The following is a 12,178-nucleotide window of genomic DNA, read 5'->3' on the forward strand; positions in this document are numbered from 1 at the left end:
CTGGGGTTTAAATCCCTGTGCCAATCTTCCTCTGCAGCCTCATTTCTGACTCCTCCTACAATCACTTACATCTGCCAGCATTCCCATATCCTTCCAGCTTTACTGCGCTGCCATGGTAAGTCTGGGCAGGTATAGCCCCAAGCCATGGGGCCAATCTTCTCCAAGCTCTCATGCAGGTGCTGTAACAAGTGGGAGCTGCCTCCCAGTTACATCTTAGAAGAAGTCACTTCCATTCCCCGGGGTTAAAGCATGGCCACAGCTATTTAACATATCTATGAAACCAGTTAAAGGCTATAGATATGTTAAATGGCCACACCAGAAGTTAGCTGAAAACCTGTTGCTATACAACACAGCTCCCAATGGCCCTGCTCCATGTGTCCCATTCCCCAGCTCAGCCTGGGGGGGGGGGGGGCGGCAGGGCAGGGAGACATCCTATATATATATATTTTTTCTAACATTTCCTGGACACCTTGAGCTCTGGACCCCATTACAAATTCTTATTTGGGTCCCCCATCTTGGCTGTACCCTGTTACATGTCTACAGATCAACACCATCCATGTCACTTGGGAGCTTATTAGAAATACAGTCTCAGGCCTCATCCCAGACCAATGAATGAGAACCTGTGTGTGAACAAGATCCCTAAGTGACTCACATGCACATTATATTTCTAGAAGCACTGCTGCTCTAATCTACATTCCAGGCTGCAGTCCTCAGACACAGCACAGACACTGCTCCCTCCAGGAAGCCTTCCCAGCCCCTCTGCTGGCGTTGGGCACTCCTTTCACATCCCCCTGCACTTTGTCACCTGGATCTTGCAGGTTTCCTTACTGGCCTGTGGTTGTAGATCTGCATGTCTGCTCTGCCCTTTCTCAGAGGGGAGCTCTGGCCCAGATCATTCTGTGCTTACCTTGCACACTGCCTAATGCTGAGCAAGTTCCAGTCACAAAGCTCATCAAGCCAATGAACAAATGAATGAGTGGGCGGGCAGACGATTGACAGGACAGAAATAAAAGCCTGAAACTCACAGAAGGGTAGATGTTTATTTTTGCTGCTTCTTAGACAAGCTCTACCAAGGTAAAAATTAGACTCTTTTAATGGCATACATTTTAAACATCAACCTCTGACGTGACATTTAGGATTCCCAGAGCATGTTGGTTTAGGCACTTTTATACCCAGAGGTACATAGAGTTTCCCAGGCTCTAAGGGAGCGATTGGCTCTCTTGGGGGTGCTGTTGCCAACTGCTTGGTGAGGAAGGGAAGAACAGCTGCAGACACAAGTCAAGGCCAAGTCCATAGCCCTCCATACCTTTATGAGCTGGTTATCCAGTTGGCAGGTGGGCAGGTCCTTTGTTGTCTGTTCCTTACTGCCACCCACCTTGGCATCCTTTCCCTCCTGAGGAGCACCTGCAGCAGGATGTGGGTGTGAAGGGGAAGGTGCCTACTGGACTTTGCTCTGTCAGCATCTTTGGTATAAGGAATAATCCCAAGGCCCAGGGAGGCTCAGAGAAGGAAGGCAGCCAATACTGACTGGGGTTGGCGATCCTAGGTGGGTTCCAGCTGGCCATATTCTCCCAGTTACCTGTCAGCAGGAAACTGCTGAGCCCTCATTTTGCCAAGCAAGGGCTGAAACCTCTGCCTCACCTGCCCCTTTGCAGAGAGCCTCTCTAAGCCTACTCCATCAGGGCCAATTTAGGAGACAAGCACCTGCCACTCAGTGTTGGAGCAGCAGATGGAAAATATCTGCGGAAAGCAATGGCTTTGTGGCACTTCCATCAGTCACTGGTTTAATGAGATGTCCTTGCACTTGGCTTTTTTTTTTTTTCTTTTCACTGGAGGACCCTGTTGCACTCCACAGGCATGAACTCATGATGTCTCCCCTGGAAGGCAGGGGCATCCTCTCACTCCAGCACAAATCTGTTCAGCCTTTGCCTGCTGGACTCTTTGTTCACCCTAACATGCCCTCTGGCCCAGGAGATCTAAGAAATATGAACATGACCCACAGTCTCCCACTCAGAGTAGAGTTCACTGTGCATCTCACTGATGTCTCATCAGGATCTTACCCTCTTTGTGTTCAAGGTGCTTTTTCTGAGGAAATGACAGATGCCCTTGTTCTGCCAGGAGCTGGGGGCTGGGGAGTGGGGCTCAGTGAACACTTGTTCACAGGGGAAGTAAAAACAGTTTTGGTATTAATCAGTGAGGATGGTATATGATTCAGGAGCACATGTCCTATGGCCCTGGCTGTGGTCCAGCCTCTTAGGCTTTGGGGCAGCAGAATTTCAAGTTTGTAGCTTTGGTGGAAAAGACACTCCCGGCTATTTTGAAATGTAACCCTTCTTTAAGAGGAACTTTGACCAGTGTGGTTTTCTGGGTGCTTGGAAGGCAGGCTCTCTGCCCTGTAGCAGCGGAAGACATTTGAAGACATCCAGTGTTTTTCCACAGGACTGATTTAATGAAGACAGCCAGTCCTTCAACCCCCTGGGAGGGCTTGGGAAAGGCTCCCTGTGACTCTGAGTGCTCTGCCTTGTGTTCCCTTCCCCAGCACTGGCTGTTAGAGGGCCTGCTCTAGGCCTTCCCGGACACATTCACACTAACGATATGAAAGTGAGAAGGCACAGTGGTCAAAAGAACGGTCATCACCAACTTAAAGGAAGCAAAGAAATTACACTTGTTATCAAGATGGGGTTCATTAGTGGCTCCGGGAAGGAGGTGACTTCACACTTCCACAGGAAGACCAATTTGCAGCCACAGTGGTGACTTCTGACTTTAAGGAAAAAAACTCCCAGCTTAGGGGGGATTAGGGGAAGCAGCTTCAGCCCCAACCTCCCTCCTTATGCTCCTACCTGGCAAAGGAAAGGCCTTCAGTTGATTGCCAGGGCACAGACACCAGGGCACAGATTCCCTCTCCACCCACCCCCGCTCCACCCAACAGTGGTTGCACCCAAAGGAGCTGCATACCCTTCTCACTAGCAACTCTTCAGCTTGGTGCCAGATGGAGTCAGGCTCTAGGCTGAGCTCCTGTATGCCTGCCACCTTAGAGCCCCAGCTCTACGGAAGCCTTGGGAAAGTAGCAAAAGAGGAGTGGGAGGCACAAATGGATCAACTCCACCAAGGGACAAGCCCCTCATTGCCTTTTCTATGCAAAAAGTGTGTGTATATCTCTACAAGTGCCACAAGAATGTGAGCTGCTGTTCTCCTAACATCTGACACTTGCTTTTAAATCTACAAGTTGAAATCTTAGGGACTCAACAGTTTAGCTGAGTATAATTGCAAATCCTAATATATGTGTATCTCTCTCTCTCTCTCTCTCTCTCTCTATATATATATATATATATATGAAATATATATGAACCTATATATTACACGCACATGTGTGTCATTCTGAATATTACTGAATACATAAGCATCCCAGGAATTCAGACCTCAAACCACCAATTTGTGCACAATTACACCTTACTGCTCAGTCAGGGAAAAAAGGTCCTGACAGGCTCAGGGCACTGTCTTGCCTGCATCTGGTTTCCAAAGCCAGGTGCAAGCTCCTCACACGTGGCTTGTCTTCTGGGTCAAGGCATGGTCCATTGGCAGTGTGAACTTGACAGCGCTGTCCTTCTCCCAGCCCCTCCGGATCTTGGAGAGTCTGTGGCGTAAGCAGGGCAGGAAGAACAGGATCTTGGCCAGGATGACAACGCAGGGCACCAGCAGCGTGAGTGTGAAGGTGGGAGGTAAGTAGAACTTGTAGCGGCTCTCCTCAAAAGCACGGGTCCAGCCATAGGTGAGCGTGTGCAGGGTGCTCAGCACCAGGGCCACAAAACCTAGAGTGGACTGCAGAAGAAAGAAGGCTGGAGTGAGGGCCAAAGGATGACAGACACAGTGATTCCACCACTGGGTCACTGCTTGCCTGCAGAGGGGAAGGAAGGAGTGTGACTTTAGCAGTCAGGGCTCTGGGTTCAAATCCCTGCCCTATCATTCACACTCTGCATGATCTTATCACTACCTAAACTCCCTGAGCCTCAGTTTCCCCAACAGAAAAACAGGAATAATGTTTCTACCCTTAAGGTATATAAAGATTGATTGATTCATGGGGATTCAATAAAATTACTGTTATTCATACCTTTGGACACTGAGAGTGGACCTCATTTTATTTTATTTGACCTTAAATAATTGTTTATTTTTTAATTACTGCTGACATACAATATTATATTGGTTTCAGGTGTACAACCCAGTGACTAGACACTATACAACCCACTAAGTGATCACCCAGATAAATCCAATACCCACCTGACACTATACATAATTATTACAGTAGTATTGACCACATTACCTATACTGTACATCCCCATGACCATTCTGTAGCAGCCAATTTGTGCTTCCTAATCCCTTCACGTCTTTCACCTGGCCCCCACAAACCCTCTCCCATTTTGCCAGAGGACTTTAGATGTTCAAAGAAGTTTAAAAATATTTTAGCCGTTCTGTGTATGTTTTAGTGTATATTAGAGTAAACAAGTACCTACCAGCACACTGGAGTCTTCATTCCACAGATAATGCTTGGCCTAAGCCCAGACAACAAAGGGAATTGATTTTAAGTTGATTTACAGGTAAATGAAAACTAAAAAATGTACTTGGCACTTGGACTTGGCATCAGTAGTAGCTCACTGCGGCCTGAGGTCGGGTGACCTGACACTGTGCATAAAGCCCAGGATACCACACAGAAGCTCTTTGTGGGTGCTGGTCCCTCTCTTCCTGCCCACACTCTGAGTCATGAATACCAGGCAGAACTTAACTTTCCTGCTGGAAAGGAGCTTAATGACCACAGGGAGATCCAGACCTTTGCAAATCCTAACCAAGAGTCCAGGCCAGGCTACAACAGAGCGCCCTACCCCTTAAGCCACACACTGGTCACTTCCACCTGAGATTGGCTCCTGGTCAAGTGCCTACACACAAGTGTCTGTGGGAACCACATGTGAGAATAGCTGGGAAATGCTGCTCTGTAATTCCAGCCTCGGAAACCTTTTATATGTCAGGATTCTTTTTCTTTTCCTTTTTTAAATGAAAGGTTTATTTGCTCAGTACACCAAATAGGATGCAAGCACTAACAAGACAAATATACAGAAATAGGCAGATCAAAATAGTAATTTAGTTTAAATGAAGGGAAATATCTTTAAATGACAGCATATCCCAAGAAGAATCTTTTCTTAATTATTTCAATAAAATAACGGATATGGATTAAGTGGAAGTTAGCTTGTAAATTTTTCTTAAAAATAAAACCCCAGCTCTATTAATCCATGCCACTTAAACACAAAAACTAAAATTTCCAAATAAGAGCAAAAGGAGATGAAGGGGTTAGTTACATTTTTTGCTTGAACAGTCCAGAGGAAAATGGTTACTGCAAATACAGCAGGCAGACTATTAACACTGACTGACCTGGAGCTGCACTGAACTTCAGTCTCCATGCTTGTCACTGTGCCAAATGCTCCCTATTAGTATGTGTGGAACATTTTGGTCCACTATATGGTTTAATGTCAAGACATATTTATATATGTGCATATATAAATATATATATATTTAGAAACAAAACAAGCAACAAATTGTGTATGTATCTGTAATAAATTGGGTTGTCTTGACACATATATATGCGCGTATATAAATATATAACATTTATATAATGATATAATTTAATGTATAAATATATAAATATAAACATAATGTGTGAATATAAATATTTATATATTTATACATATATGTGTATGTATTTTTTAAAAAATATATTTTTAAATATTTTATTTATTTATTTTTAGAGAGGGAAGGGAGGGAGAAAGAGAGAGAGAGAGAGAGAAACATCAAAGTGTGGTTGCTGGGGGTCATGGCCTGCAACCCAGGCATGTACCCTGATGGGGAATCGAACCTGTGACACTTTGGTTCGCAGCTTGCACTCAATCCACTGAGCTACGCCAGCCAGGGCTATGTATGTATTTTTAAATATATATATTTAAAAAGCCAGTATACTGCCACATACAAAGGTTTCTCCTGAACTACAAATGATACACTCCAGATTCTACCACTGGTACTGGTCTTGACTGGTGCTGTGAACCTGAGAGTCACTAAGCCTCAGTGAGAAGTGATTCCAAACACTGAAGTTGGAGATGTAGGAGCAGTGCTGTGTAGATCAGCACTCTCCAGATCCCAGAGAAGGTAGGCAGATGGAGAGGAGAGTGCACCAAGGGTTGGGGCTTTAGGGGGGCAGGGAGGAGAGGCAAGGGCAAGTCTGATTGATTCTGTAAGCACCAAGGAGGAGCCATGGAGAGATATGGGGCAGGAGAGACCTGTATTTGTTATATAATGAATGAAAATAACAGTCATGCATCAAGCAGTGAGCACAAATGCACTTTCTCCAAGGACACAGCGCAAAGGTTTCATTGAAATGTGGTAGCATGACGGCACCTCAGGGTCCTCTTTATAGGTCAGTTTTGAGTTTTCCACAGAGAAGCTGCAATTGGCCTTTTGGACTTCCTTTCAGTCCAGCCTGTTAGCACTGAGTCAGGGGCTCAGCTTAGAGACACTGTCTTGTTTGTGCTCCCTCAGAACAGACATTTAAGTGGGTTTGATTCTGCTACTGTGCCTCATTCTCCCTCTTCCCTAGTGTGGGGGGAGCTTTGCTGGTACCTGCTCCAGCACAAACACCAGGACAGTGAACCTCAGTAAATGGAGGAACATGTTTTGGAAAAATTGCTTATAATGCTTTTAATAATATAATAATAAACATTTTCTAATGGCTATTTGTTACAAGTTCATAGGAAGATTCCCAAGTACAACATTTTTTACTCCAAATAAAATACTAGCTACTAAAGATCCCTAATCTCTGCCCTTCCTAGTCACCTCTGGCCATTCTTGGCTTTGTGAGCACATCAAAGATGCTTTTATTCCATCCTTAACAACTTTCTGGCTTAACACAGCCAGTCAGGAAAAGCCATGGCTGGTTCTGTGCCACTACTCAGTTCTGTCATGTGTTATGTTAAAATGGTCAGTCCCCAAATTGAGAACTCTTTGACTGTGAGCCACATGTAACCAAATCCTTGTCAATTCCAAATGAATCTATCAAAATTCCAAATCTCTTAGCAAGCTGTGAACAACACCAACCTTTTCTAAGTTCTCATCTATTGATATGGAAGAAGACTGGGTTTCCAAGCTCTGAGGAAATATTTGCAAATCATATATCTGTCGAGGGATTAATATCCAGAATATGCAGATATCTCTTAAACTCAACAAGAAACAAAACAAAACAACACAATTCAAAAACAGGCAAAGGAATTGAATAGGAATTTCTCTAGAAGATATATGAATGGCCAATAGCACATGAAGAGATGTTCGACATCACTAATCATCAGGGACAGGCAAATCAAAACCACAATGAGATACCCATTAGGATGGCTACTATAAAAAACAACAGAAAATTACAAGTGATGGTGAGGATGTGGAGAAATTGGAAACAAGTGCACTGTTGGAGGGAATGTAAAATGGCGCAGCCACTGTGGGAAACAGTATGGCAGTTCCTCAAATAATAAAAATAGAATTACCATGTGATCCAGCAATTTCACTTCTGGATATATATCCAAAAGATTGAAACAGGGTCTTCAGAGAGATGTGTACACCCACTTTCACAGCAGCATTATTCACAGTAGCTAAAATATAGAAGTGCCTATTGACAGATGAATAATATTCTAATATATATTGAAGTATAATATATATTATATATGTGAATATTATTAAGTCTTAAAGAGAAAAGAAATTCTGACACATGTGAGGTAAGCCAGTCACAAAAAGACAGACACTATATGACTCCATTTCTATGAGGCGCCTGAGTAATCAAAATCAGAGACAGAAGTAGAATAGTGGTTGTCAGGGTGTGGGTGTGCCAGAGAATGGGACATTTTTATTTAACAGATACCGAGTTTTAGTTTGCAAGTTAAAAAGGGTTCTGGAGGTGGATGGTGGTGATGGTAGTACAACATTATGACAGTACTTAATGTCTCTGACTATATGGTTATATAGAAATGGTTAAGGCGATAACTTTTATGTTATGTGTATTTTACCCCAATAAAATAAATTGGGGGGAGGGAATAAGAAGGTCCCAGCATCAATCATCAGAAATTAGTCTCAAACAATCCTGATGACCATTCTGACAGTCTCCAGCCAGCCGCCCAGCCCCAAACCCTTGTTCTGCCTACTCATGTGGATTTACCGGGTTTGCTGAGATGGTTGGGAAGTGCCTTTTATCCATGAGAGTTTATTATATTGTGAGACTGTGGTTTTCAAATCTGGCTATACATTAAAACCACCTGAGGAAGTTGGGAAACCATATTAATGCCCAAGGCTTAGGCATCTAGAAAGAAGTTTGGTGATTATGTCAATGTGTAGCCAGGACAAAAAACCACTAATTTAGGAGATTCTCATCATGCAGCCCTTTTAGCTGCAGATTAAGTTTTCATAGCTCCTCTGCCCAAGCCATTAGTTGGGATGAAGCTGGACCTATCTGCTCCTTTGACGAAGACCCACTAAGGGCCTTGATGTGCCCACACTCTGCATCATGGTGCTTCCCAGATGCTGCACCAATGAGAACCCACCCAGGTCTGGGATCCTAGCCCTGGTGGCCTTAGTGAGGCCTTAGCATCTCCCTCGGTGACATGCCCGGGAGCCACTGTCCCCAGCGCCTAAGTGGAAAGTGGATTGTGCTGGGCATGTGGGACATACACAGGGAGTATGGAACTGCTGCTCTGGTTCATACATCCTCATCCTTTTGCTGCCTCAAATCCCATAGTGACAGATGGCAGGAAGCCCCATCCAGGGGCAGGGTTCACAGAGAGTACTGATACTCAAAGGCAGGTCAGTAATGAAGGGACTTGTGACCTTCCAATCCCAGTGAAAACCTGTATGATTCCAGCAAGTTTGTTTTACTAAACTCTGTTTCCTTAGGAACAATTTAAAAGTCCCAGAACAAGTTCTGGCTGGTGTGGCTTGGTGGGTTGAGTGCCAGCCTGCAAACCAAAAATCCCAGAACAGCCAAAAGGAGGCCAAAAGAAAGAAGCATTCTCATGGGGCACTTAATACCCACACTGTACAAGCTAGGATCATTAAAAAAATTATCTTACATATTATATTATATTTTTTGTTTATTTTTCTTTTTTAATTATAGTTTACTTTCAATATTATTATGTATTAGTTTCAGGTACACAGCATTGTGGTTAGACAATCATGTATCGGTCTCTCAATATTTCCAGTACTCACCTGGCACTACACATAGCTATTACAGTATCATTAACTATATTCCCTATGCTGTACTTTACATCTCAGAGATTATTTTGTAACTACCAATTTGTACTTCTTAATCCTTTCACCAGTCTTACCCAGTTCCCCAACTCTCCTACCCTCTGGCAACCACCAGTCCACTCTCTATGTCTATGCATCTGTTTCAACATTGTTGGTTGGTTTTGTTCTTTAGATTCCATATATAAGTGAAATCATATGGTATTTGTCTCTCTAACTTATTTCATGTGAGGATGTGGAGAAAAAGGAAACTTCATGCACTGTTGGTGGCACGCAAACTGATGAAACCACTGTGGAAAACAGTATGGCATTTCCTTAACAAATTAAAAATGGAACTGCCTTATGACCCAGCAATTCCAGTTCTGGGTATTTATCTGAAGAAACTCAAAACACTAATTTGAAAGAATATATGTACCCCTATGTTCATTACAGTGTTATTTACAATAGCCAAGCTATGGAAGAAACCCAGGTGCCCATCAATAGACGAGTGGATAAAAAAGTTGTGGTATATATATTCTATGGAATATTACCCTGTCATAAAAGGAACGAAATCTTTTCATTTATGATAGCATGGATGGACCTAAAGTGTACTAGAGCCATTTTTATTACACATAAGCTTGTTAGCAAAAAAGCAGCAACCAGATGGTGGGTGCTTCCTACTGGTCCTCGGTTACTGTGGCATCTAGGGGCACTGGACAAGGGCTCCCAGAGTTGGGTTGGGGCTAGTTTCTGTCATTATTTCTGGTCAGCGGCTGGAGTGGGTGAAGCCACATGAAGTTCCTCTATCTGAGGTGCTAAGAACTGAACTCCAATTTCTCTGACAAGGTGAGCTGCACCTACCTGAGTATTTTATAATCTAACAATTTTTTTTCTCCTTTTTAAAAATTTTACTTTTCAATTACATTTGACATTCAATATTATTTTGTTAGTTTCAGGTGTAGCTTAGTGGTTAGACAATTATATAATTTACAAACCGATCCCACTGATTTTCCAAGCACCTGCCTAGCCCCATACACAGTTATTACACTATTATTGGCTACATTTCCTGTGCTGCACTTTATATCCAGTGACTATTTTGTAACTACCGATTTTTACTTCTTAATCTCTTCACTGTTTTCACCCAGTCTCCCAACCCACTCCCCTCTGGCTACCATCAGTTTGTTTTCTGCATCTATGAGTCTGATTCTCTTCTGTTTGCTCATTTATTTTGTTCTTTAGATTCCACATTTAGGTGAAATCTTATGGTATTTTTCTTTCTCTGATTTATTTCACTTAGCATTATACACTCTAGGTCCATCCATGTTGTCGCAAATGGTAAGATTTCATTCTTTTTTGAGGCCCCATAATATTCCACTGTATATACATACCACTACTTTTTTTATCCATGATGGTCACTTGAGTTGCACTTCCACATATTGACTATTGTAAATAGTGCTGCAATGAACACAGGGGTGAATATATCTTTCCGAATTAGTATTTTGGGTTCCTTTGATTAAATGCCCAGAAGCAGAACTGCTGGGTAGCAACATAATTCCATTTCTAATTTTTTAAGGAACCTCCATACTGTTTTCCTGAGTGGCTTCACCAGTCTGCATTCCCACCAACAGGGCATGAGGGTTCCCTTTTCTAACTCTCCTTGCTGACATTTATTGTTTGTTGATTTATTGATGATAGCCATTCTAACAGGTATAAGGTAATATCTCACTGTGTTTTCTTTTTCAATTTTTCAATTTATTGATTTGAGAGAGAGAGAGAGATTGATTTGTTGTTCTACTTATTTAAGCACTCATTGGTTAATTCTTCTATGTGCCCTGACTGGAGATCAAACCTGCAACCTTGCATAGTGGGAAGATGCTCTAACCAACTGGGCTACCATGCCAGGTCCCTTACTGTGGTTTTAATTTTCATTTCTCTGATGATTAGTGACACTGAACATCTTTTGGTATGTTTATTGGCCATCTGTATGTCCTCTTTGGAGAAGTGTCTATTGAGGTCCTCGGCCGACTTTTACATTGCAGGGGGTTTTTTTAGGTGTTGATATAGGAGTACTTTATAAATTGTGGATATTAACCCCTTATCAGATGTATCATTGGTGAATACCTTCTCCTCTTCATGAGTTGTCTTTTCATTTTGTTGATGGTATCCTTTGCTGTGCAAAAACTTTTTAGTTTGATGTAGTACCATTTTTAAATATTTCTTTTGTTTTCCTTGCCTGAGAATATATATCAGAAAAAAAATTACTGCTCTGGCTGGCATATATGGCTTTTATTATGTTGAGGTGTGTGCCATCCATTCCCACTTTGCTGAGAGTTTTTACCATAAATGCATACTGAATTTTGTCAAATGCTTTTTCTGTATCTGTTGATATAATCATATGATTTTTATCCTTCATTTTGTTTATGTGATATATCACATTAATTGATTTGCAAATACTGAAACGACCTTGCATCTCAGGATTAAATTCCATTTGATCATGATGTACAATCTTTGTAGCTGAATTCAATTTACTAATGTTTTGTTGAGGATTTTTGCATCTATGTTAATCAGGCATACTGGCTGATAACTATCTTTCTTTCCCTCTTTCTTAAAAAGATTTTATTTTTAAGAAAGATGGGGTGGGAGGGAGAAAGAGAGGGAGAGAAACATCAATGCATGAGAGATATTGCCTCTCACATGCATCCAAGCAGGGATCTGGTCTGTAACCCAGGCAAGTACCCTGACCAGGACTTGAACTGGTGACCTTTTGGTTCACAGGCTGGTGCTCAACTACTGAGCCACACCAGTCAGGGCTAATTTTCCTTTTTCAAAATGTAATGCCTTTGTCTTGTTTTGGAATCAGGGTAATGCTGGTCCTGTTAAGTGA

At 42.4% G+C, this 12,178-nt stretch overlaps 1 protein-coding gene across 2 annotated transcripts in view; it reads right to left on the reverse strand.

Moving 5' to 3' along the window:
- Positions 1-3,328: 3,328 nt before the first annotated feature.
- Positions 3,329-12,178, reverse strand: part of STEAP3 (STEAP3 metalloreductase) — a 50,773-nt gene continuing 41,923 nt past the window's right edge. For both annotated transcript variants that reach the window (XM_028533483.2, XM_036023628.1), the window contains exon 5: positions 3,329-3,819. In XM_028533483.2, the coding sequence (XP_028389284.1) occupies positions 3,538-3,819 (282 nt within the window). In that variant the 3' untranslated portion in view covers positions 3,329-3,537. The remainder of the gene's footprint in view (positions 3,820-12,178) is intronic.

Source organism: Phyllostomus discolor, chromosome 4, assembly GCF_004126475.2.
Source record: "Phyllostomus discolor isolate MPI-MPIP mPhyDis1 chromosome 4, mPhyDis1.pri.v3, whole genome shotgun sequence".
Classification (NCBI taxonomy): domain Eukaryota; kingdom Metazoa; phylum Chordata; class Mammalia; order Chiroptera; family Phyllostomidae; genus Phyllostomus; species Phyllostomus discolor.